Source organism: Trichomycterus rosablanca, chromosome 3 (assembly GCF_030014385.1).
Source record: "Trichomycterus rosablanca isolate fTriRos1 chromosome 3, fTriRos1.hap1, whole genome shotgun sequence".
NCBI lineage: Eukaryota > Metazoa > Chordata > Actinopteri > Siluriformes > Trichomycteridae > Trichomycterus > Trichomycterus rosablanca.
This window is the reverse complement of record NC_085990.1, coordinates 7681966-7709942: the sequence shown is the minus strand read 5'-3', so window position 1 is coordinate 7709942 and position 27977 is coordinate 7681966. Positions and strand designations below refer to the sequence as shown.

Genomic DNA, 27977 nt, shown 5'->3' with positions numbered 1-27977 from the left:
AAAGGTGAAACTTTATCACAGTTCTTTTCTAATAACAGAACTGAACTGAACATGGGTTCCATACTTTATTTCATGCTGTATTTTGCTTATGTCACACAGCAGGTTTATACAGAGAGGTAAGTGGGCAGCACTTTTCTTACTCGTTTATACTCAACTAGTCAAGGAGTTCTTTCTGTCACCTGTAACAGCCTGGTAAAAAGTTTTATGTACAAACCCAATTCCCCAAAAAAATGAAACAGGTGGTAAAATACAAAAAAAGAAATTAATAAATAGAAAATAAACAATTAAAAAAAGCACAAAAATATTCAGCATTTTACAATTTTAATGTTATACATTTTTGTGAATATGGGTTAATTCCTTGCTAAATGTCTGCAATCTGTCGTAAAAGCGTTGGAGCAAGTTTGTGGAACAAACTCCTGTTCTGAAATTTCCAAATTAAGGTAAACAGGTAAATAAGTAACATTTGATGCAATAATGGGGAGTATAAAGTAAGTATAAAAGAAACATTAATGTGAAGATCTCACAAACTCTCTTTTATGAGCAAGGTTGGGCTAAGATTATATGTTTTCCATAAAACAGTGAGCAAACAGTCCAACAATTTAGAAACAACATTGTTTGGTGGTGAGTCTGCTGTGGCAGCCACCTTCACCCACTTCTCATTAGAATAGTATATAATCCAAATGACTTAGCTACCTAAGGTGAATAAAACACATTTGTTAAGGAATATCTGTGATACATTTACATATCAGAAAACATGATTTTTTTTCATATTTCCTTTCTGATTCCTGACACTGGTATAGATTCCTGGTGACAGCCCCCAGTGTATTTCATGTTGGAGTGAAGGAGACAGTATCAGTCCAGGTTGGTAAAGCACTGCTGAATAAAGATGTGACCTGTTACTTGGAGCAGGAGGTTGGACGTGTTCTAATGTCAAAGAAAGAGACTGTACGGATCACACAGGAAGGAGATATTAAAACACTAGAACTTCAGGTATATTCAAATACATTTAACACATGCAGATCACACATGCAGATAACGAAAACTTTTAATATTCAGTATCAGTACAAACTGCTTTAGACAACAGCTTAGTTTACTACTGGACTGTTCAATACCAGTAAAACTGGGGGAATAAGATATTAGTAGTAGTAGTAGTAGTAGTAGTAGTAGTAGTAGGGGGAGTACTGTGTTAGTCGTATATTGTTTGGTACAGTATAAATCAAATATATCAAACTATAGCTGAGTACTATAAAATTGTATGGGTTGTAAAGCCCCTATTCAGCCCAGCTGGTGTCCCACCTTTAGGTAATATATACTTTAGCAATTACTAGCATTGCTGTTCTCCAGTCACAGTGTTGACACCCCTTTTTAAAGTATTGACCAGATTTCAATGTATTTTACTCAGGGGGTTTAAAGCACTGGTGTGCTCTTTGCATTCTTGCATGTCTTGAACATTTTTAAATGCATCAGTGCAATGCCAATTCCATTAATCTATTAATACTTTCAGGACTGCAGCTATCAATTAGAAGATTAAATTAGCAGATATATAAAACATTAGTATGCACTTTTACATACTGGAGTAATGATTGATGCATTGCAAAAAATAAATGTATTGTGTTCTTTACATTTGCAGGACATTATTTTACACCTAGTGTTATCCATGTTTTATTAGCACATAAGTAATTTAATGGCTGTGTCCCAAACCACAGCACTTGGTAATGCAGTAATTAGACATGCTGTTTACTACGGTAGAGTTTGGGTTTTTGTCTTTTACTAATTAGGTGCTTCCTGAGAAAACCGCAAGTTTACCATCAACCAATGCAGAGCCACCTTATCTAAACCTGGTATGTGATGTTGGTGAAAGTAAGAGAAAAATAGCTCGAGTGTTGGTCTCCCAACACAGAGGCTACATCTTTATTCAAACAGACCAACCCATGTACAACCCCACACAAAAAGGTAAAGGAGAAATCCCTTAACTGGAATTGTATAAACAGTTATATTAACAGTGTTTACCCAAATCCCCACTGTATGCAAACACAGGTTATTTTCTTTCTGTGTATGTAATGTGATATATTCATTTTGATTAATTTCCAGTTCAGTACAGGATTTTCACTCTTGACCATGCCATGCGGCCTATATCCAAAACAAAGATATATGTTTACATAATTGTAAGTATCGTAATTATTAATTATTCTTCATTTAGTGCAAAAATATTTAAAAACATTACATTTTAAAAATTAATATGGTGCCCTCACTATCTATGTTTTGACTATGGTGTCTGTAAAAGAATGCAGAAGGAAACACAGTCAAGAAGACATTTATACAAGTCGAGAACAGCATTTATTCCACTGATTTTGCTATTCCAGATGTTTCACAGTATGTTTAATTTTTTTCACTAATTCTCCTGTCCTGTTGCAAATACTTTTAATGGTGGTTATTATTAATGCAGCTGTACTGCAAAATATTCTGTACAATTATATCTTTATATCTATATCAAAATGGTCAGTGTATTAGTGTATCCTTTCTTTATTTCACCACCAGATATTAAAATACTGTTAATAAATTTGTTGCATCAAGAACACAAATACAAATAAATAAAAATGTTTTCAATGTCAAGCCTTCAAAGCTAGCAATAGTAAGCAAAGCTCATAAGCACATTGGCCTTGCCTAGCTGTTGCACAGACCCATCCAGCTTCAGCTTCTGTTAGTATTACTATTATATTTTCTTTAAATTTAGAAAAAACTACATTGAAATATGTCACTTAAAAAACACTTTTGTTTTTTACACAAAAAAAAATAGAATGCTTAAAAATACTAACAAAATACAAGCTCGTTGTAAACATCAGTTTGCTCTTTTAGGCCAGGGGTGTGGAAGATTAAAGCTCACTACCGCAATGATGAGAAAAGTGCTACCATCCAAGAATTCAAGGTCCAAAAGTTTGGTAAGCATTAATTATTATGATAGAAATAGCTCTGTTTAAAAATTCAGAGCCTACATAACATATTTATCACACATTAACTACAATTTTACTGCAAATATCACAGCCATGATAAAAGGAAAATGATAGACCAGTTCTGGGCACGATTAGAACAAACACATTTGGCTTAAAGAACACTTTTTTTACTGTTTTAAGGAAAGTTTGATTACCTTTTTTACTTGCATCCAAAAATGATTGTTGAAATAGCCTGCATACAGTTTACATCTGAAGTCATTTTAATGTTTGTTTTAAAAATACAGTAGCTCTTAATTGATGAGTTTATAATATAGACAGGTTCTTAAAAAACAAGCACTACGCTTTAAACCTAAACAATCAAACATAAAAATACAAACTGCCAATTTAACTGTTTTTGGTACACAGGGTTTATATTGGTTTATATGGCATGAGGTTAACTGTGTTAGCTTAGTTAGTGAAAACTGATGCTTTTGCTAAGTAGCACATTAAAATAACCTGCCTTATAAGTCAGTGACTTATTAGAATCCTCTCTACTGAGGCAGCTGCATATGTAGGCAGTAAGATATCAAGGCAGCTCACTAGGTTTTTGAACTGACCCAGTATGTTTACTTTTGTGATTTTAAATACAGTAATAGTTTTACCTTATCTTTCCGGTGCACACCATGATTAGACCAGGGGTGCCCAATACGTCGATCACGATCTACCAGTCAACGTGATCAACATGATATGCCACTTTTTCTTTAATTTGCGTGTTTTTTTTTTTTTTTAACCATAGTGGCACCTTCACCTAGTGGACATTTTGAGAAATGCAATTTACTACAGGTCTGAGTTGCTTTTCTCCGGGTTTAAAAACGTGCCAGTAGGTGTAGTAGCTGCTCTAAATTGCACCTGTATGTGTGAGTGAATGGATAAATGAGTGTGTGATGCTTTGCGATGGTTTGACACGCCCTGTCCAGAGTGTATTTTTGTCCTGCACCCAGTGTTTATGACTAAACTAAAGCTCATTTAAAAAAGCTACAAAGCATTTTTGAAGAATTAAAAGGTCAACCTTTTTAGAGTAGATTGACCTGTCGACTGAAATAGTAGATTTCAAGCCATAAAAGTATAGGCACCCCTGATTTAGACCAATCCATCAACAGTAAACCTAGTAATACTTTTTATAGAAATATACATTTATTTATATATATTTATTATATATTATTTATATATTTAAAATAGATTTAAATGTGAAGGAAATTAAACCCATTACGCTAAACCGGGTCCCTTTTTTCAGTCCTTCCTAGTTTTGGTGTGACCATCAAGCCTAAAAAGAACTACCTTCTTATAAGCGCAGTGGATTTAACTTTCACAATTGATGTTGCGTAAGTTGTTTCTTTTCCACTACATTTCCCATTTCTCTGATGGATGAAAATGTTGTAATAATTATTTATTTGTTTATTCATTGTCTGTTTACTACCGCTTTATTCTGCTCAGGCCAGTAATAAAATTATCTGCAATTTGAGCCAGAGTAGCTCTTCTGCTGGTCCATACAAGACACCATAGCCTTCCTGTTCTCTGGCATCAATGAATCAAACCTCTTGGTGGTTTGTGACTTGACCCGCCTTGTGCGTACTCACCACAGCCTCCTGTGAGCACCCATTACTGTGTTTTGGACATACTTCAACTAAACCGTCTGGCCATAATGATTTGGCCTTCATCAAAGTCACTCAGGTTTTTGTGACTGCCCATATATGCTGCATTTGACATATACTTCGAGTAACTGCCATGATTGACATATTTCTGGCCAAAACTTGCAATTTTTAAATGAAATAGACATTGGTATCCACATTTTGGTGGAGGGTGGTTTTAATATTAGTCTTATCAGTGTATATGTCTGTAATAAATACATTATAGAATTGACCACATCATAGCACTGCTAGTTTAAATTTGTCCTCTGCATGAATCAGCCTAAATTAATGTTTCATTATTTCATACTAAACAGTGCACATTGTATAAGCTACGTTCATGAGGTGGTTCACATATAAATATTCTGCTTTTAAGAAATTAAAAGTAATTTCTTAATAGATATTCTTATGGGAAGAAAATAAATGGTGGATTTCATTGTCGATTTGGTGTGAGAGAGAAAACAAAGGAGTCCAATGTCATCAATTTCATCAAGGGAGTGGAACAAATGGGACCAGTAAGTAAACATGCACAAATATACAGATATAAATATACAGGTAACAAATCAAAGGACAAACCTGAATAAATTACTAGAGAAGTATAACACATGTAGATTTTTTTAGACAGGTAAACTGTATTGCACTATTAAGACATTAACATTTTACTAATATACTGTGTCATTATAAAGGAAGCTGAGCAGGCACTGTTGACCTCAATCTTGGAATAGGGTAGCAAGAGGAAGCTTGAAAATAATGTCGTTTTAGTGATAAAGCTGGCTAGTGTTCAGTAGAAACACTATCTGCATTTACTAATTTAGTAAACACCAGTATATAAGCTTGTGAATTTGGTCAAAAGAACACATTTATTAGTGATAATGTATTTGTGTACATTCTAAAAAGAGAGCAACTGACTTTTAGATGATCCAATGCAGGATGGCTGTACCAGTAAAAACATTTGGCCACTTACAGTGAGGGACATGGTTTTGGTCCATTGGTCCCATAAAAGACTTACTGCCAATTAAAACAAAATTAGTACAATAGATCACCTGATCAATAATGACACACTCTTTATCCAGTCACACATAACAAAAATGTTATCAAATGGTTGATATTTGTTGGATAGTTATAGAAATAATATGCTATGGCCTAGTTTAGTACTAGATCTTACGATCGCTAGACAGCACTCTCCACGACTATCATCAAAACACCAATTAAGAGAATTTCTTTTAAAAGTGTTTCATTCATCCAGCACATGTCGTATGTAGTTCATAGTGGTTTAACATGACCATGAAATCAGATTAAGAACAAGTAACATTTCCTACTGGCATCTTTTTTTTACAGGTACGAAATGGCGAAGCTGAAATTACTGTTAAAATTTCAGACCTTCAGCAGAAACTCAAACCTGAAATCTTACAACAATTAGCCGAGGAAGGAGCACAGTTCTACATTGCTACTACTGTCACAGACACCTTGAGTACATGTCAAAGCTTATTCCTTATTCTAAATTTAAAAGTGTACATAAAGTTGCAAAGGACATGTACTGTATGTCTTGGTGAAATTGATTACTTTAATGATTCATTCTTTGACTAAGTGATTTGAACACTGGTGTGAGGTTTTAGAATTTCATTTTAGCTTAGCATGTAGCATTGGATTCAAATTTCTTGTTAGTTGTTATAATTACATAGACCTACAGACTTCTGTGTATATATGATTAATCAGTATAACAACTGTAAGTAAAAGTACATTGAACAGTGATTGCCTTGCCAAGATTTAGAAGGAAACCCAAATAACGTTATGCTAAAAGGAAAGTTGTCTAGTTGATTAGATGGTTTCCAACCAGCACAAAAAAAACAGGTCTAACCTAAGTTTAGCTGGAACATAAAATAAAAAAAAAACTTTAAAATTGTATGCAATTGGAGGTTTCAGCAGAACAAAGCTCTGAAGTACACCTCAAATTGGGTTTTGAAATGGCTAAATTGCACTCAAATTAGCTTCAGCAAAACTAAACATGTTAAACTTCTTTACAGCCTAAACTAATATTGGCTTTGTGTTCATCTATCAGGTGGCGAGGTACAGGAGTCTGAAATATTTCTTCCCATCGTGTCACAAATATACACAGTAGACCTATCGCGGACTAGATCACACTATATCCCTAAAGTGCCTTTTGATGTGAGGGTAAGAATTCCTCTCATGTACTGTGATTGTTGTACAGAAGTCGGCTTTGTAACAGTAAAATGATTCTCCATGTATGCATTTATTAGGTACTGGTGCTCACTCCTGATGGTCTGCCAGCTAAAAATGTCCCAGTAAAGATTGCAGTATCACACACCACAGAGAAAATCAATAATGAACACACAGACAAAGAGGGAACAGTGAGCTCCATATTTAATCTTGAACAAACACCTCCATCCATATCTGTTGAGGTTTGTATTTTGGAAACACAAGACATCCAATACACACAGTCATGCACATACACATTATTTTCAGTTCTTATGCACACAGAATTCAAACACATTGGATGATAATTTAAATGTTAAATTATGTATTTGTACTTATGTGCCTGTTTCTGTCAGGTAACAGTGGAAGGATTTAAGTCAACAAAAAATGTCCTCCTTGCTAGTTCCTCAAGCAACAGCTTCTTGTATATAAACATAAACAATAAAGTTTTGCTTCCTGAAGAAGGCCTGGATGTTGGATTTTATGTTGTTAATGGAAAACCAGAAGATGATTATATTTACTACATGGTAAGAAATTTTTATCATAAAATGTAAACAAATGATAAGCTGTAAACTTTACAAAAAACATAACGTGTGTAAAGCACTGCAGTGATTAAAAAATTATTTATATTAAAAGTTTTGCAATCTGAAGAGCTGTAAATACAAAATACATGGTCAATTTAAAAATCATTAAATCATTAAAAATGCATTTTATTTTTTTTACTTAAATAGTAGTATAGTAATAGTAGTTTTTTAAAAATTATTATATTAATGGTGTCATCAAAAGGAAATTGATTTAAACATGGAATAAACACTACGAGGTGTTTAATTAAAACACAGGAGACTTGCAATAATGTTTCCTTTTTTATTAAAGGCTCACAAAGATTTGACACATTTACAAAGCTTATTCTTACCCAACCACAATCAGTACATCTTAAAATATGTTTAAATTCAAGCGTGTATCCATGTTGTATTTACTCATGCTGCTGAACAGCTGCAGTGTGGGTTATATAGTGGCAGAGTCAAGGGAATGTGGTAAGACCAGACTTGCTATTGTGACAGTATTCAATCAATTTTTTAAACAAATTATTATTAATAATGCTTATTTTTACATTTTCTATATGTATATCCATATAATGGACTACATACTACAGCTGAACTATGACTGTATTATTAGAACATACATATATCTCTTCATCCAAAAAATAAAATACAAAATTTACATTAAACATTTTATAACAACTTGTATATATTTATAACAACTACATTCATTTTGTGCTCTTTAAAGATCCTCAGCAAAGGTACTCTCAGGAAATCAGGCTCTATCAAAGTCAGAATTGAAGCTAAAATCAACATTCCGATCAGCACAGATATGGTTCCATCCTATCGCCTGATTGGATATTATTATAACACAAATGGTGATATTATAGCGGACTCAGTCTGGGTAGATGTGAAGGATCTGTGTGAGGGTAAGGTAAGTCATGTTTTGTTTAAATACACCATGATAAATACACATGAGCTTGTTGGACATGCCATTTCAATTCAAATAGTGTGACCTCTATATGATCTTTTCACAAGACCTTGAAGTGATGTGGGAATTTGTGCCCATTCAGTCAAATGAGAATTTGCATGGCTGGGCACTGATGTTGGTGAAGAAAGTTTTGTTCCAGTTTTTTTTCAAAGCTGATGTGTTTGGGCTGAGGTCAGGACTTGAGAAAACCAAGCTTTTCTTTATGTTTTTTAACTTTATTTTGTGTACAGAGGTACAGTCATGCTAAAACAGAAAGGGCCTTCCCTAAACTGTTGCTGCATCGTTGAAAACTTAATTTGTCCCAGTAGTTTTGTGCTTATAGTGTAGTTATTTATTTTATTTGTTTATTTAATGTATGTATTGATGTGTTATATGGAATTTGCTCGGATTGGACTTTAGTTTTTAATAATTTCATTCATGTCTCCTATTTAGATTGAGGTAACCAAAAAAGAGTCACAAAACAATTACAGTCCAGGAGACCCTGTTGACCTTAACATTGATGTTGGAAATCAAAGAGGTACGAAAGTGGCCCTGCTGGCTGTGGACAAAGCCATCTACGCCTTAAATTCCCAAAACAAACTCACCCCGAAACAGGTACCGAAAAAACTCTCGGATTTACCTGAATTGCTGCATTATTTATAAAATGTGGTCTTATATTTAATATTCATTTACACATTTTCACTAACTGTTTTATTAATGTCAATGGGGGCTTCAGTGCCCCAGTTAATTCAATGTAGGTGACAGAAACCTTACTGGAAAGTTTTTGTGAGGTGATAGGAAACCTGAGTGCTGGGGGAAACTCATATACCCTGGGAGAACATGTCACATTTAGATTACAGTGCAAACACTGAAATTATTTATATTACATCAGAACAAACACATTTATGTTATAATATACTGTATATGTTTTCTGTGTTTTCTTTGAGGTTTCTCAAAACCTAAAAATGGAATTGACTGTTCTTAATTATTCCTAGAGTAAGTCAATGTGTAAGTGTGTGATGCCTTGCAATAGATTGTCAAAGGCATGTTCCTGCCATGCTGCCAATGTTTCAGGGTGGTACAGGGCCAAGAAACCAAAAATCTGTAAACCTCTGGGCAGAAATCTATAAATTGTTTAGGTTTTTGTCCATTTTAGAAGGTGTACTTAAGTTTTTAAGGTAAAACCTTTATATTTTGCTAATAATAGTTAAGTCGATAGGTAACAACAATAAATTACTAATAATGTATGATGTATTACATTCCAGCTTGCTGTACTGTAGCAAATTTTAGGAAATCTTGAAAATATTTCTAATATGTTGTACTAAACAAGTTTAATTTATGGTGCAGGTGTTCTCGTCTATGCAGTCCTATGATTTGGGGTGTTCATATGGTGGTGGATTAAACACTGCTGCAGTGTTTAATGATGCTGGATTGGCCTTTATTTCCCACTCTCAGACGGTCAGGTCACAGATGAGAATAGGTAATTAAGGGCAGATAATCTGAAGAATGAAAATCTCTTAATAAAATGCATGAGCTCTGTTAACAACATAAGGAAGCTTCTGGTTTGCTTTCTAGGATTCAGCTGTGAATCAGGTTTTAGGAGACAGAGGCGTTCGATAGATCTACAGAAGCAGATGGCTGAAAAAGGTGGAACATACATTTAAAAAATAGTAAAAAACACAATATACTAATGAACCTTTTTTTAGTATATACATACTAATTTTAAATGTGCAGCTTGTTCCACTAAGTTGGGCCAGGAAAGTTTCATCATCCAGATGGTTCAACGCCAAGGACAAATGAGAGTTTTAACAGGGCAGTGACCCAAAACTTTTAGGCTAAATAAATTAAACGTTAAGCTTTTGGAATGGCCTTCCTAGTCTTGACCCCAGAGATGTTCACAAGTCCAGAGATGTTCACAAGTCACAAAATACGAGTCCGAGTCAAGTCACGAGTCTTTAGGCCAGAGTCCGAGTCAAGTCACGAGTCTTTAGGCCAGAGTCCGAATCAAGTCACGAGTCTTTAGGCCAGAGTCCGAGTCAAGTCACGAGTCTTTAGGCCAGAGTCCGAATCAAGTCACGAGTCTTTAGGCCAGAGTCCGAGTCAAGTCACGAGTCTTTAGGCCAGAGTCCGAATCAAGTCACGAGTCTTTAGGCCAGAGTCCGAATCAAGTCACGAGTCTTTAGGCCAGAGTCCGAGTCAAGTCACGAGTCTTTAGGCCAGAGTCCGAGTCAAGTCACGAGTCTTTAGGTTAGAGTCCGAGTCAAGTCACGAGTCCTTAGGCCAGAGTCCGAGTCAAGTCACGAGTCCTTAGGCCAGAGTCCGAGTCAAGTCACGAGTCAATCTAATCTACACAAAACATATATTGGAAATGTAGCATAGAAACAAATAATCTGTAAGTTCAGATAAAAAAACAGATTAGCGACTGTATTTTGCCGTTTTACTTCGTGCCTTTACTTTCCTAGGTACCAGTTAAAAGGCTTGAACTGATACGTTTTGTTTTCATTGCAAAACAAAAGCGCGTGACAAATCACAGCACAGCGGCCAAAATCCAAAACACAGCAAAATATCCAAAACCACTGCTTACCTTAGCTTATGTTCTTTCAGATGCTATTACATTCATAACCGTGTGTCCTATTAGGAATATAATCCATTATTTTGTAAATGTGTGCTTATAATTACGATCAAGCGTTTCACTGACACATGTTCTGTGTGACGCTGCAAACTAAATAAATACAAATAACAGCATTTGTTACTAAAAATTACAATCAGACTGATTGGTTCAGAAAGCGCTCTTCCAACCATTGGTGGCAATCTTGTAGGAGCGTTTCATTCACACCAGCAATTCCAGTGAAGTGCACTACATAGGGTATTCCACCATTTTAAGTGTGATTCCAATCCAAAGGAGGGAGTAGGTAGCGTTGCTTCATCTTCATCACTACGCTGGAAGCTGGCTGGAACATTTACCCATTGCGTGCGTTGCGGGTTAAAACGACTGGAGCGTTATTAGAAAGCAGAAAATGACATGATCAGAATCACAATCAGAATTGTTGTCTACAAGAAATTTTTTGCGAGTCACGAGTCGAGTCTGAAATTGAAAAGTGAAAGTCAAGCAAAGTAGTGCCATAAGCTTGATGATTGTTATAATTGTTAGGAGGAAAAACCTTAATAACGTATACATTTTAAGATAAAATGTTAGTTATAATGAAGACAAAGTTTTCTCCAGCAGATCTTGACATATTTTTAGAAATCCTAAATAGAATTTATGACTTTTATTTATTGGAAAATACCAGTTTATAGTTGCCTGCCATTACATTCATTGTTCTTTGTCTATGTAAACTTTTAAGCTCAATTTTACATCCCAGCTCATAAAAATCTGCTTGTTTTATTTGGAATTGCTCAATTTCTACTTCTGTGTTTCAAAGAAACTGAGTATAAAAATGAAAAACTGCAGAAGTGCTGCCGTCACGGCCTAACGCTAATCCCAATGAAGCTGACGTGTGAGGAAAGAAAGAAAAGAATAAGGAAGGAAGAAAGTGCAGAATGTGTAGAGGCTTTTCTGAAGTGTTGCCTGTTTGCTACACAGTTAAGAGAAAAGAAGAGGAAGGAGGAACTGAATAGTGGCTTTGGCAGAAGTAAGTATCACCAACAAGTCTGTGGTCAGTTGGAGCTCCATAACAAATGGACTCACACTCTTTATTGACAGCATTTTAAGACTAACGTTTTGGAGGTTGGGGGCTGGTTGTTACCACAAAACTGGTAACAGTAAAATTGTGTAATGTAGGCTTAACACAACATTCCACATTCAGTGTAAAGCATGAACAACTGGTGTGTATGGTGTTGCATAGATGATAGACTGGATTTAATAGCACTGTAAATCATAAATATCTTAGGCTATCCATACACTTTAAAAATATTTAACCACTTAGTTTTATTGTACTTTAAAAACATTATTGCTTAAATTTACACACAATATCATTTCACTTTGCACTTATATATATAAACAACATATGTATTGATAGGGATAAAAATATTTGTTCAAAAACAGAAAAAAAAACTTAGACACCACAAATGAAATGAATAATATAAAACATGAATAGTATGAATAGTAGTGAATTTTTCATAATAGAAAAATAGTTTGACCCTCTTCCCCCTTCCCCACAGCTGTTAATGATGGAAGAATTGAAGACTTTTTTATTAATTCCATGGATTATATTCGTCAGAGTTTTCCACCTAGTTTTGGATTTCATGTAATTGACGCAAACAGCAAAACTCCGTACGTAAACTACAAATGTCTTATTTCCTTCTTACTTATACTTAAGTGGTTTTACCTCTGTATAACATACTGACATACATTGTTTGGTTGTTTTGTTTTTGTAATTGGTAATCAGTAGAGTACAGTACAGGTTTAATGAGTCTGCTTACTTTTATTTCAGATATAAAATCTACGTCCCGGATTCTATCACCACTTGGGAGGTTCAGGCTGTCAGTTTATCTTGGAGCCATGGTAAATCTGTGTTTTCAACATACAGTAGCTGATTCATATAAATTATAAACTCATATGTAAATATCTAAAGCATTAACATCATGCAAATTTACCATTTTAGGTTTTTGTGTGGCCGACCCACTTGAGATACGTGTATTTCAGGACCTTTTTATCTCTCTGAGACTTCCATACTCAGTCAAACCCAATGAACAAATGGCCATTGTTGTAGTCATCTACAATTATAGCAAAAGGCCACAAGAGGTATGTAAAAATCAATAAATATATACAAAATAATCTAGCTAAAGCAGATAAAATGTAGTGAGAAAAAAAGTCATAATCCCTCAAAGCAATGTCACAGACTGTCCTGACTTTAAATATTTAATACCTTAGTATTAAAAATATGTTCATTAATACTGATTTTTGCTTAGATCTCATTATTTTTATGTCCATATCCTTATGTGCAGCTTGCTGTTCACATGAAACAAGTGGAAGGTCTATGTTCACCTGGAGCTTTATCCACTGATTCCTATGTTAACATCACTTTGCCTGAAGATTCCTCAGAAACTGTGACCTTCTCAACTGTTCCTTTAGTAGTGGGTGAAATACCCATCACTATCCAGCTTTATGATAGAGAATTTGAGAGTGGTATTGATGCCATTCAGAAGATGCTGTTGGTGACGGTAAGAGAATGTAAAAATGATTAGGTTTCTGTATGTTGGTTTACTAATATGATCAAACTCATGCTAAGCTGTCTTTGTTTTACAGCATGAGGGAGTACAAATACAGGAGGAGAAAAGTTACCCGATTAACTTGGATGGTATGTTTTATGTATCATTAGCAGGTTTAAGAAAAAAAAGCTATAAAACGTAATCATGACTTTTAAGCCAGTAATATTTTTTGTTACAACAGATAAAGAGAAATTCATGTAGAATATATTTAGAATATATAAAATTACATTTAAAAACTAAGTTAAAGCCTTAGTCTTCTCAGTCGATAGCTTCTTACTATTGAAATTCTACAGTACTGCTGAGGGTCCAAGTAGGGAAAGGGCCCTAAATTGGGAGGCTCTCAACTGTCTCAGCCCTAAACCTTAAATGCAACCATAATGTCTCAAACTGTCTTAAACCTTTAATGTAACCATAATGTCATAACCCCTTAGCTTTGAACAATGTATGTAACCTTTTTGTGTTTGACTGTCTCTGAATTGTGATTTTTCTTAAACTATGACTATAACTGTTGTGACTTAAATGATTTTAGCCACGTTTGTAGTGGCAAAGTACATTTTGTATATGAATTAACGATTCATTAAAAATGAACCCTTTGTCTAAACAGGAAGAAGTGAGAAGTCCATTTCCATTAATGGAGAGTTTCCAAACAGTACAATTCCTGGCTCAAACACTAACATTTTTGTTAAACTAGAAGGTCTGAATACCATATAGTTTTTTTTATATATGGCTAAAAACAAAATTTAGTTTGTAATTATAATTTCTCTCTGTGTCAAACCAAAGAGGCATATGGTACAGCATCAGCAAAGCCCCTGCTCTCACCATCCAATGTAGAGAAGCTGATCAGGGCTCCTTGTGGTTGTGCGGAGCAGACAATGATCAGCATGTCCCCCACAGCACTGGCCATTCGCTATTTGGACTATAGCAACCGCTGGCTGGAGCTGTCACCTGGAACCAGAGACACAGCTCTAAACTTCATAGAGAAAGGTGAGCACACAGGAGATGCACAGGTCCTGAAAAAACATACAAACCTTATAATACCAGCAAAACAATTCAGGTTGATTTGCTAGGTAGAGTGGTCATGTAGGGCAATTTAAATCAATTAGCATTTTTGGTTAAAGTAGTCTGTTTTAATGTTTAATTGTATGCGTTTCTTCTGCTCTTTGGAAAATCCACTGTCATGACATATGTCCCTTTTACATGTATGTGCACGACAGTATTACTTTCCCTTTTGCTTTTTTATTACAGATTAATATTCGATTAGTATTCTTACTGAAATACAAATTAATCTTTTTAGTTCCCAATAGGATAAATTTATGATTCATTTATGTTATTTTAGGCTATGGGAGGATTCTGACATTCAAAAAATCAGATGGATCATATGGAGCATGGGTTGATTATCCCACCAGTACCTGGTTAGTCCCCTTTGCTATTCTCAGCAGGTAACAAATTAACCAGCCTTAACATATGAAACAGGCTTTTTAATCATTGAGAATCGTTGAGGTAATATTATTACTTTGTATTTATGTATCTATATGACTGAGGATAATTTTTACCTGACACATGTTATGACTAGGGATGCATCGATACCATTTTTTCCCAACCGAGTATGAGTACAAGTACATGTATTTTTGTACTTGCCGATACGGATACCTATTTAGAATACCGTTTTTTTAAACAAAAACACACGTGAGAAGTGACGAGAAGTTTAATGATACCACGTCCAAAAATGTACGTCAACAAGTAGCGAGTAATCAAAGTGTTTGTGCGATGTATTTTTGCAATGTTGGTGTTTTGTTGTTATGTTTTGTAGAGGACGATCAGGTCAGAAATACTGTAAAACGTGTGTGTGTGCTGGTGTATTCTGATATAAACTATATTATCCCCCTGTCCTCCTGCGTTTCCCCTCACACCGTATCCTGCGTTCCCATTGGCTGTTCGACATGTCACTCATTCCCAGTCGCACATCTCAGATCAGATATCTGACGCTCTGTGAGCCGGTCAGATCGAGTTGTTGGATAGTTCACACTTAGCGATCGAGAGACGAGTTTTGATCGCCGAGCGAACGGCGAGTTGCTTCCGAGCTCAGCGTTAGATTTGCCGGCTCGGGAGCAACTCGGTGTTCGCTCAGCGATCAAAACTCGGCTCGGTTACGCAGGATACGGAGTGAGGGGAAACGCAGGGGAGGAGTGTAAATAGGTGTGATAGGGGCTTAATATAGTTTATATCAGAATACACTGGCACACGTTTTACAGTATTTCTGATTTGATCCTCTACAAAACATAACACCCACGCTGCATTGCAAAAATATTTTTTAACCTCCAACTCACTATAGAACAATCCATACTGTTCGTGTTGCCAAATCCATTCAGATTCATTTATTTTTCCCCTTTGATTTTATGCTGCACATCAGCGCACACACACTTTGATCACTCGCTACTTGTTGACGTGCATTTTTGGACGTGGTATTATTAAACCCCTCATCACTTATTTTTTTGTAAAAAAAACAAAAAAAAACAACATAGTTTGGAAGATCAGAGAAGCTCGCCTGAGATTCCAGTTGACGATGGATCGTGTAGTGTGAAACCCCCTATCCCCGATCAGTCATGTAGTTTGAAATATACACCGACTGAAAGACTCCCAAGTGCAAAAGATTCAGTCGTGTAGTGTGAACTGTACAGCGACCTGACAAATCAGAAAATCGTGTAGTGTGAACTAGGGATAACGCAGCAACGTGCACTAGGTACACGGTATCGGATGTTTAGTATCGGAGCCTCGTTTGCGAGTACGAGTACAAGTTAATGAGCGCGGTATCGGGCAAATACCCGATACCAGTATTGGTACTCATGCATCTCTAGTTATGACACTCACGTCTGTGCCTGAATTTCTTTAGGCTGACTGCTCTGGTAGTGAAGGTATTGTCTCTTGTGGCCAAATGTCAGTCAGCAAACGCTGAAAACCAAATCATCTCACAGATCGACATTGAGGCCTCAGTCAAGTACCTAATCAAACAGCAAGGTGATGATGGATCATTCAGTGACCCTAACCCCGTCATTCACAGAGAAATGCAGGTCAGACATGATTTGCCTTTTTATTATTATGAGTCTTGAGTATAATGGTTTTCAACTTACAGGACATTTTAAAGGATTTCACTGTGCTCATACAGGCAAAGTTTTGGCCTGAAAACCATATTTACTAGTGGCAGTGAGTCCTACTTTGTGTATGAAAAGATTATATAAAATAACTAAAAGACAATGAAATATCAGAATACATATAATCAAAATATACAGTGAGTGCACAGCAAGGGATTGTGGGAATCTGTGCTTAATGTTACTAGAAGGCATGCCACGTGAACTCCTAAGTGAGTACCTTTATTTCTGATCAGCATACAGTATTTATATAAATTTGTTGAGGAAGCCCAACTGCACTGGCTCTACAAGGTTCTACAAGGCTCTAGAAGAAGGAAGGTTGGGAAGGGGTCAGTAAGGTCCTTTCCAGGGTGCTGTAGGGTAGTGCTTGATTATGCAGCAGCTAGATGAAATAGTAAAAACAAAAATAGAATTCTCAACCTTGAGCATGACTATAGGGGAGTGGTTGTAAAATGTGGCTCTCATTTAACCAAACTGTGTATGCAGGTCACTGGATTCAGGATCCTTAAAAAAATAAAACCATATTTAACTGCTGTATGTATGAACATGACTTAAGTTACACTGAGTCCAAAATATCTTAGTCAAAATGCCAGGTTATTTATATATCAGTGCTTTTGTGCTCTTTTATTTTAGGGTGGAATTGGAGGGATTGAGCAAGATGCCTCCATTACTGCATTTATAACCATCGCTCTCAATCACTCTCTTCCATTCTTGAACCAGGAATTGTTTGATAATGTGGTAAATAGCACTTTACTATTGGATTTGCTTATTATAATTACTAATATTATTATTATATTACAGTCTGTTAATTTATTACAGGCTTCACTGTATTTAAAACTAAAAAGAGGGTTACTTTAGTATTTTTAAATATACATATATAAAGGTAATTAACAATCACATATTTTTGTCCATGATGTTTAGACAAGTCGCATTTCACAAGCAACGGAATACCTCCTCTCACGTGTTAAAGACTTAAAAAAGTCATATTCTGTAGCTATTACAGCCTATTGCTTATCTACCTGCCTTCAGAATAAAGATCTGTCATTATCAGTGTGGGAAAAACTCAAAAGTTTGGCCAAACAAGGTAATTAATTTTACAATAACAAAGTATTTTACTTGTTATTACTAAATGAAATGAATCCAAACTGCTCTTTTTAGTTGGTGAGTGTAAAGTGTGGCAGGTGGATGAGGATATGCGACTAGTGGATGAGAAAAAGAGTTACCTGGTTCCTTCAGCAGTGGCTCTAACTGTAGAGACCACTGCATATGCTCTTCTCACTGCAATAGCACAGGAAGACTTTGAAGAGGCAAAAATGGCTGCCTGTTTCCTTTCCTCACAAGAGAACTACGATGGCGGTTTTAAATCCACACAGGTGAGCCAGAGTTAGTACAGGTATTATTTTAGGTCTTAAACAAAATACTGTGTGCCTGTTTTTGAAATAGATAAAATATCATGTATTACAGTCAAAATTCCTGCGTTTTATTTACAGAATTAATTCTTTTTTTTAGGACACGATTATGGCTTTGGAAGCACTCTCAGAGTACATGCTGCACAAACTCAAAGCACCGTTCAGTTCTTTCAATGTGAGGTTTTCGAACAAAAAAAGGAAATTAACAGAGGATTTGCATTTAAACAACAAAGGAGAAAAAGTGGAGGTAGAGCTACAGGTACAAATACTAATGCTCTCAGTGTCTATACAACCTCCCAGACTTCATTCTTCATTTAAATAACATATACATATGGTATATACACTGATCAGCCATAACATTAAAACCACCTCCTTGTTTCTACTGTCACTGTCCATTTGATTAGCTCCACTTACCATACAGAAGCACTTAGTAGTTCTACAATTACTGACTGTAGTTCATCTATTTCTCTACATACTGTTTTACCCTGCTTTCACCCTGTTCTTCAATAGTCAGGACCCCTACAAGACCACCACAGAGCAGGTATAATTTAGGTGGTGGATCATTCTCAACACTGCAGTGACACTGATGTGTTAGTGTGTGTTGTGCTGGTATGAGTGGATCAGACAGCAGTGCTGCTGGAGTTTTTAAATACCGTGTCCACTCACTGTCCACTCTATTAGACACTCCTACCTAGTTGGTCCACCTTGTAGATGTAAAGTCAGAAACGATCGCTCATCTATTGCTGCTGTTTGAGTTGGTCATCTTCTAGACCTTCAGTGGTCACAAGACGCTGCCCACAGGGCACTGTTAGCTGGATATTTTTGGTTGGTGGACTATTTTCAGTCCAGTAGTGACAGTGAGGTGTTTAAAAACTCCATCAGCATTGCTGTGTCTGATCCACTCATACCAGCACAACACACACTAACACACCACCACCACCATCATGTCAGTGTCACTGCAGTGCTGAGAATGATCCACCACCAAATAATATCGGCTCTGTAGTGATCCTGTGAGAGTCAAACAGCATGAAAGGGGGCTAACAAAGCATGCAGAGAAACAGAGGGACTACAGTCACTAATTGTAGAACTACAAAGTGCTTTTATATGGTAAGTGGAGCTGATAAAGTGGACAATGTGTGTAGAAACAAGGAGGTGGTTTTAATGTTATGGCTGATCGGTGTATAACAGATAGAGTCATTTTCAAAACAGTCAATTGGAGTGGATTTTTTAAAATGTATCTAGTCATCAGTATCGTCTGTGACTTTTAACAAGGACTGTGTAGAAAATCTATATTTTACTAATAAAAATATTACTTTCTGCTGATTCATATTAAATATAGAACACTTTCAAAGATTTTGTGTTTTTGAAATTTTTAGTGGTACTTTGCTATGGTCTGTATATCTCTGTGATTAGATTCTGGTAAGCAATAAATCAGGGCAGCGTTTCTGAGGCTTTGAGTGTTCCCAGGGCCACAACGATCTCAGCAACACTCCATAAATAGAGACATTATGGAAGAAAGACAAGATGGAAGCTTTTAAGTTTGTTGATTGGCTGGTAAAGGGCTTTTCTAGTCTTAGGGGGTATTTAAACTCTTTGAGCAGAACAGCAAGAGCTATGTCTGGTAAAGTACAGTATGGCATGGTTATTAAAAAGTTAAATCACTTGAATAATACCATCCCTACACTGAAACTTAGTGTTCTATGGGGGTGCTTGTCAGTAGCAGGGACAGGGAGACTGCTAAGAATAAGAGACAGTTAAATACAGCCAAATGTAGGAACATTTAACATGACAATGATCTAATGCATACAGCTAAAACAACTGGAGTGGGTTTGGGGAGCTTGAGAGGATCTGTCATAAAGAATGGGATCAACTAACTAAATCTTAGTGTACAAATCTAATAGAGACTACCCCAATAAGACTTGCTGCCAAAGAGGCTTCTACAAAGTGTTGAATCGAGTACTGAAAACTTTTGTAAATAGAAGATTTTAGAAGTATTTTTTTCTTCTTAACTTTTCATCAAAAACTTTCTAAACCGTCTGGAATGTTTTCACTTAATCATAATGGTACAGATTAAAGATAGAGTGTATATATACATTTACATGATCAGCCAAAACATTGGGACATAAATTGCTAATGAATAATAATTTTGTCAAGTGTCACTAAAAGTTGAATTTGTTTTAGAGACTACTGGGAAATGAGATCATTGCACAGGTGTCAGGAAAAGGGGAAGCTAAACTAAAGGTGATACTGGCATTAATCAACATCATTAATCAGTCAGTTAAACTGTTCAGCATGTTAACACACTTTTGTACTGTCCTCATTTTTATAGGTGATAAAGACTTACTATGGCCAGAACCCATTCACCAATTGTGTGCAGTTATCCATTAATGTGACAGTCCAGGGCAAGGTAGACTACACTGGTAAGGATTAAATATAAATTAAACAGTCAATGAAATAATAAAATGTCAATAACAAGTCACAGATAATATAATACATGGCATGACATACATATGCCTTTGTGAAATCAGGCACTGTTATTGGATGAGAACACTTATGTGCAATTGACTTTCCAATTCATCCTAAATGTTTCAAATATGGTTGTGATCAGGCCACTGAAGTTCCTCTAAACCAAACTCAACAAATCATCATCTTTATAAACCTTGCTTAATACAACGGGGGTTACAGTCGAGATGGAGCAGAAAAGGAACTTCCCCAAACTGTGCCAGACATTTAGAAGCATATAAATTTTTTATGAGTGCAGGCCACACCTTCAACTGTACTGAATGGGGAGTGATTATGAGACTGTAAGGGAAGAGAGTGGAACTGTTGGGCTGGAGTTCAGCATGGCTCCGTCTTTATGCTGGGCAATGCTTGATGCATTGTCCATAATGGCAAGCACCTTATTGAGAGTCAATTTTTTTGCCACTCCTTCCAGAGTATTCAATTGGACTCCTACAACAGAGCCAGCCTTCTTATTTAGTTTGTTAATTTTGTTCATTGCACTTTTGTTGATGCTGTTGCCCCAGCACACAACAGCGTAGAATATGGCACTAGCAACAATAGACTAGTAGAATGAAAATAGACTGGTAGAATGACAATGAACTGGTAGAGTGTATGTAAGTGTATGTACATTTAAACAAATAAATTGTGTTTTTTGAAGCTCAAGTAACAGAAAACTATGATTACTACGACTATGCTAAAGATGAGAGTGAAGGAAGAGAAGATGAAGACATCCCTCGCTCAGCTATTGAGTGGTTTGATGCTCGGACTAGACGCAGACGAGACACTGGACAAAACCTGAACTCTGAGGACAGGGTGGTATATGAAGTTTGTGTCAGGTCAGGACAGCAGGCTCTATTCCACTTCAAAGATTTTCTTTTAAAGATTCGATACATGTTAACCTTTGCTCACAGTTCCAGTGTATATTCTTACACACAGTTACTCCTTGGAGCAGAACATTACAGGAATGGCTATTGCAGATATCACACTACTTAGTGGCTTTGAGGCTAATACAGAGGATCTAGATAAGGTCAGTGGTGACACCAGTCTTGTTTATACTGAATATATTTCCTGGCCATTATATTAGGAGCACCTGTACAACCTTTTAGGGTGCAGGGATTAATCTGAAGGTCAACTGCAACCCAGGCCTTCCTGCAAACTTCACTGTTTAGTTTTGGCCTGTCTGTTGTTTGTGTAATCATCCTAACATGTAGTCTCTGTTTCTTACAGTTGAAGGATCTTGTAGACAGCTACATATCTCATTATGAAGTCACAAAAGGAAGAGTCCTGTTATATTTTAGAGACGTAAGACTCAACAGGACACACACATATACAAACACACAAATAAAGCCAGCTAAATAACTCAGTAACCTTTTTTCTACAGTTACCTGAACAGAGTGAATGTATTACATTTGAAGCCATACAGACAGTGCCAATAGGTTTACTACAGCCTGTTCCTGCTACGTTCTATGACTATTATGAACCAGGTCAGAAGTTTATTCAATTTTAGTGCCCATAACATTGCCCACACTTACAGTGCCCATAGAGGTATTGAGGGTTTTAACAATTTACATAGAGTAACAATAGGAAAAAGATTTAAAAGCTATTATCACTCGTCATTGTAAAATTAGCACCAATCACATGCAGTCAATTACTTTGCCAATTAATTGTGGATTAATGACTTCACATGGATAAATAGATCATTTCTTAAAATGTCTATTGAAATAGTAGAACCTGCCCACAGAAGGTCAAGGAGCACTTAAAACTAGTCTGAGATCTGATCATCTAAAAAAACACAGATCTTGAGAATGACATATGGCTACCTTAAAGACACAAATCATTCACCGATCAGGCATAACATTATGACCACCTTCCTAATGTTGTGTTGGTCCCCCTTTTGCTGCCAAAACAGCCCTGCAACTGTGATGCTCTGTGTAATCTGACACCATTCTATCAGAACCAGCATTAACTTCTTCAGCAATTTGAGCTACAGTAGCTCGTCTGTTCGATCGGACTACACGGGCCAGTTTTGGTCGCCCATGAACCTGTCGCCAGTTTACCACTGTTCCTTCCTTGGACCACTTTTGATAGATACTGACCACTGCAGACCGGAAACACCCCACAAGAGCTGCAGTTTTGGAGATGCTCTGACCCAGTCATCTAGCCATCACAATTCGGCCCTTGTCAAACACATTTTTCAAGCTTCTAACAGATCAACTTTAAGGATGAAATGTTCACTTGCTGCCTAATATATCCCACCCACTAACAGGTGCCGTGATAGAGATAATCGGTGTTATTCACTTCACCTGTCAGTGGTCATAATGTTATGCCTCGTTGGTGTATCTTTCAGAGCCTGTTTTAGTTATTCATAAAGAAAAGAGGAAAATATCCACATACACTGCAGTGGTTACAACCACAGTCGTCCCTCTCAACAATCAAAACCTAAAGAGTGAAACCATCATGTTTGAATTTAAAGTGGTATATGTAGTGTAAATCAAAAAGGCAGGTAATACCATGTTCACTGTTAAATACCGTGGATTTAGAAATTATTTGCTCTTCACTTTTTGTACAATTTATTATACATGTTGTGGTCTTTTTGTAAAACAGAGCACCATTACAATCCACAGATTCAATAAAATGAAAAATTAACTACTATTTACGCAAACAGGTTTGTTTTGTCTGTGTTATGTTTTTATTTTGTCTCTGCTGAGAAAAGCGTCTTCCTAGATGTCAACACAAATCCTGAGTTGCGAGCGCCATTTATTTTAAAAAAGAAATTAAGAGTTGGGCAATGACTACTTTTAAGGAACTTCTAATAAATATTATATGTATATTTGTAATCGTATTATGTTTCTGAGTAGATATGTCCTGTCTCTATGCACCTCACAGACAGAAGATGTTCTGTGCTCTATGCTGCACCAAAGAGGAGTAAGATGGTGTCTATGCTCTGCTCTGGAGATGTGTGCCAGTGTGCTGAAAGTAGGCCTTATGCTTCATTTTTAATTTACTGAATATGTTAATTAATTTATTCATTAAATGTTTTACCCCTGGTGTATCCTGGTCAGAGTTGCTGTGGGTCTGATTCATTGAGCGAAAGGTGGGAAACACCTTGCACAGATCACCAGTCCAACACAAGGCAGACTCAGGGTGATTTTAGTAGCTCCAACTGGCCTGACTGCATGTCTTTGCAAGTCATGTAAACTCCACTCAGGAAACGTCCGTCTTGCTGTGAGCCCTTAAATCATAATAACAACATTTTAGTCCACTCCCTTATTTAAGTGGCATGCACCATGACCAGTCACTTAGAATGAGCACCCCTATCCACCCACTGCTCCTTCACCTGTATTTCTTTTCCCAATTTTCTGTCCAGTGTGGACAAGGGCAGTTCTCACAGATTCCCACAGATCCTTCTAATAACCATCAATCCAAAAGAGTAAGGAGTAGAATATGATCTGTGGTTTTTATGACATCACTGGGCAGATCAAAGCACCTATACGGATAACTAGAAGGTGAATTTAGTGTGGGCTAGTTGTTTACTGGAATGTTTTGGAGGTAGGAAGAAGCTAGAATAATGGAATAAAAAATAAAACCCTTAATTTTCTAGTGTACTTTACCAGTAGATCTGGTGTTGTTATTGTCCCTACAATTAGAAAATAAGAGCTAAGACAGACTAAACATGCATGCAAGTGGCTGTTGATCTGTGTTTGCAGGGGCCTGTTTCAAAGAAAAGAAGCCAGACATAAGCATTCGTAAGGAGGATCGTTTCACACATGCTTGTTACCAGCCTTTAGCAGATTATGGTTGGTATTTAACAAATATAATACACATGTAATGTAATATATAATACAATACAAAAGATTTTACAATAATTATGTTGGTCAAATTCACATGAACTCAAACCCCCCTCCCCCCCGCACTGCCCCCCTCCCCATTGGCTGCACTCGGTTGATACATGTGCATTCGGACGTTCTGCAGTAAGTTATTTTTGTATATGAGACTCGCTGTATGGTCCCAGCATTGAACCCAGTAGGTAGTTCGGGTGCTGGAGCTACTAGGCAGTCTAAAGTGTTGTAACGCTCATTGAAATCCTGACTAAACAGTTAAAGTGAACTCTACCTTGTCATCTGCCTTTGGTGCCTCAGCACTCAACAACACCGCTCTGTAACTTTACATGTACCACTGTACCACTTACAGTTGATGGTGTAATATCTAGGAGGGCACTGACTTGTTGTTACAGTGGCATCCTATCACATCACCACACTTAAATTCAGTGAGCTCTTTAAATGACCCATTCCTTCACAGATGTTTGAAAAGGCAGACTGCATGGTTAAGTGCTTGATTTTACACACCTGTGACAATAAGACTGAATAAATACATTAAAAGATAGAGGTGTGTCTATTGTTCATCTGTGAAATATGATTGGGTTGTGTTGTAGGATTTATCGTCTCTGTGCTATCAGTGGAAGAAAAAGGAAATTTTGAGCTGTACTGCACAAACGTTACAGAGGTCCTCAAATTTAGTAAGTCTTTACAATTTGTGTAGTTTAGAAAGGCCACAATAATCTTAATCGACTGTGGACTGCATGCTTTAAATGTGACACTTTGATCCACAGATCGAGATGTGACTGTGGACGTACATGATATCCGAGTGTTTGCGAAAAGGAAACACTGCAGAGCTCAGCTGGAGGAAAGAAAAACCTACCTTATCATGGGCAATGATGGCTCCACCACTGACTCCAGAGGACAGTAAGTGTTATCAGCCACCCGGGCATGATGTACTGTAGGTCCTTGTAGATAAAAGCATTTCAGTAGTGACCAAGGCGCATGCCAAACAAAACCAGGACTTTTAATTGTGAAGACCAAGATGAGCCAAGATCAAAACTTTTTATAGGTTGAGACTAGGGTAAGACTAAGCAGGATGAGACCAGGTTTAATCACACTTCGTATACATTGTACTATAGTAGAGTTTAGCAATATTGTAAAATAAGCTGGAATGGTTTTAAATTGCCCCCAGGTGTGAACCACTATAATCCTAATAAAATTAAATGATTATCGAAGATAAATATATAAATCAATTTATTAAATACACTACTATACACTGATCAGCCATAACATTAAAACCACCTCCTTGTTTCTACACTTACTGTCCATTTTATCAGCTCCACTTACCATATATAAGCACTTTGTAGTTCTACAATTACTGACTGTAGTCTGTTTCTCTGCATGCTTTGTTATCACCATTTCATGCTGTTCTTTAATGGTCAGGACCCCCACAGGACCACCACAGAGCAGGTATTATTTAGGTGGTGGATCATTCTCAGCACTGCAGTGACACTGACATGGTGCTGGTGTGTTAGTGTGTGTTGTGCTGGTATGAGTGGATCAGACACAGCAATGCTGATGGAGTTTTTAAACACCTCACTGTCACTGCTGGACTGTGAATAGTCCACCAACCAGAAATATCCAGCCAACAGCTCCCCATGGGCAGCGTCCTGTGCCCACTGATGAAGGTCTAGAAGATGACCAACTCAAACAGCAGCAATAGATGAGCGGTCATCTCTGACTTTACATCTACAAGGTGGACCAACTAGGTAGGAGTGTCCAATAGAGTAGACAGTGAGTGGACACAGTATTTAAAAACTCCAGCAGCGCTGCTGTGTCTGATCCACTCATACCAGCACAACACACACTAACACACCACCACCATGTCATTGTCACTGCAGTGCTGAGAATGATCCACCACCTAAATAATACCTGCTCTGTAGGGGTCCTGACCATTGAAGAACAGGGTGAAAGGGGGCTAAAAAGCATGCAGAGAAACAGATAGACTACAGTCAATAATTGTAGAACTACAAAGTGCTTCTATATGGTAAGTGGAGCTGATAAAATGGACATTATAAAACGGATAGTTCCGGTCCTAAAATCTGATTGGCTGAGCCGCGTTCGAAGCCGTTGTAAAATCCCCGATAAACGCACACCTAGGACCACCTCACATCATTCCATATTAATACGCCACTGAATAGAAAAAATTAATGTTATTTTCGCCCTCATGTTGCCTAGCAACACTGTTAATCGAACTATTTTGCGTCGCGGAAGAATGCTTTATTGTAAGTTTATACACAATAAATACATTTATGAATTAAACATTGTTGTATTTATTATATTTTATGTTGACCGCCGTTTTATAAAAGCAATAAGCCACTCGTATAGAGGCCGTGCATTACTGTTATGATTTTATCTAAAATCACAGTAATGCACGGCCTCTCGTGGCTTATTGCTTTAGTAAGTGTAGAAACAAGGAGGTGGTTTTAATGTTATGGTTGATCAGTGTAAACCGTTTCCCCGAAAATAAGACAGTGTCTTATATTAATTTTTGCTCCCAAAGATATTTTCAGGGGATGTCTTATTTTTCCATGAAGAAGAATTCACATTTATTGTTGAACAAAAAAAAAGAACATTTATTATACAGTATACTGTATATACCAGTATATACGTATACTGAGCCACTTGTACTGCAGGGACGTTATTGCAGCTTCCGGCCACCAGGGGGAGCTCACCACAGCACACTCGTACAGCACAGCAGGGACAGCGTACGGTCCAAACAAAAACTTTGCTAGGTCTTACTTTCGGGGGAGGCCTTATATTTAGCAATTCAGCAAAACCTCTACTAGGTCTTATTTTCAGGGGATGTCTTATTTTCGGGGAAACACGATATCTCTTCTTTCTCTCCATTTCTCACAGCATGCTGTACCTTTTGGACTCAGAAACATGGATTGAGAAGAAGCCTGACCCAACATATTGCCAAGCTACAAACATTAAGATTTATTGCAAAGGATTCCAAGATTTTAGAAAAGAATACCAGGTTAATGGATGCTCCATGTAAATTCTTCCACAGAATAAAGTTTCCATTGGGTAATTCAATATTAGGTTACCAAACACTTTGTCTGTGTCACAAGGATTATGTGTAGCCATATGCTACTTAAGTGTATCTTTAATGATGCTCCAAATAAAAAGGAATAATGGAATAGTTCTACTGCATGTTCTTTAATGTTCACACTTAGAGGTCAAGAGAGGCTTTATTGTCATTTCAGCTATATACGAGTACATATTGAAATGAAACAACGTTCCTCCAGGAACAGGGTGCAACATAGAAGAAAAGTGCAAGACAGTACAGTACACAGTGCAGACAGACAACAGTACAATAAATACAAAAAAGGCCTAAAATAAATACAAAAAGACATTCATAATCTAAAGAGTAATTAAGGACGACAAGACTACTGACAAGTGTTGGTCAGAACATGGTACTGAGTAAATGATGGGTGAGGTAGAAAAAACATGATATGCAAATGTAATGTTTCAAGTATTATTCCGGCAT

The 27977-nt window shown here is 36.8% G+C and overlaps 1 protein-coding gene across 1 annotated transcript; it reads left to right on the top strand.

Annotated features, from left to right (window-relative positions):
* On the top strand, nucleotides 1-27627 carry c4b (complement C4B (Chido/Rodgers blood group)). The gene is made up of 41 exons (XM_062992564.1): nucleotides 1-116; nucleotides 801-990; nucleotides 1779-1953; nucleotides 2092-2165; nucleotides 2285-2373; nucleotides 2857-2939; nucleotides 4225-4312; nucleotides 5016-5130; nucleotides 5954-6086; nucleotides 6675-6787; nucleotides 6874-7035; nucleotides 7186-7356; nucleotides 8117-8302; nucleotides 8792-8953; nucleotides 9686-9818; nucleotides 9914-9985; nucleotides 11761-11970; nucleotides 12500-12611; nucleotides 12772-12842; nucleotides 12943-13082; nucleotides 13286-13501; nucleotides 13587-13638; nucleotides 14154-14243; nucleotides 14330-14533; nucleotides 14886-14961; nucleotides 16440-16617; nucleotides 17329-17433; nucleotides 17617-17779; nucleotides 17854-18068; nucleotides 18205-18363; nucleotides 20286-20345; nucleotides 20434-20524; nucleotides 21265-21442; nucleotides 21543-21633; nucleotides 21834-21908; nucleotides 21988-22090; nucleotides 23493-23582; nucleotides 24314-24403; nucleotides 25039-25122; nucleotides 25216-25348; nucleotides 27344-27627. Exons 1-41 carry the CDS (start codon nucleotides 52-54, stop codon nucleotides 27483-27485), a joined length of 5139 nt encoding a protein of 1712 aa, XP_062848634.1. The 5' UTR covers nucleotides 1-51; the 3' UTR covers nucleotides 27486-27627.
* The last annotated feature ends 350 nt before the right edge of the window (nucleotides 27628-27977 follow it).

What these genes read in the sequence shown, in the direction of transcription:
- c4b (XM_062992564.1), top strand. Translation starts at nt 52, where the DNA reads ATGGGTTCCATACTTTATTTCATGCTGTATTTTGCTTATGTCACACAG. An exon ending in GCGGTTTTAAATCCACACAG is followed by an intron (nt 18,069 to 18,204) that starts GTGAGCCAGAGT and finishes TCTTTTTTTTAG; the next exon opens with GACACGATTATGGCTTTGGA. An exon ending in TCCTGTTATATTTTAGAGAC is followed by an intron (nt 21,909 to 21,987) that starts GTAAGACTCAAC and finishes TTTTTTCTACAG; the next exon opens with TTACCTGAACAGAGTGAATG.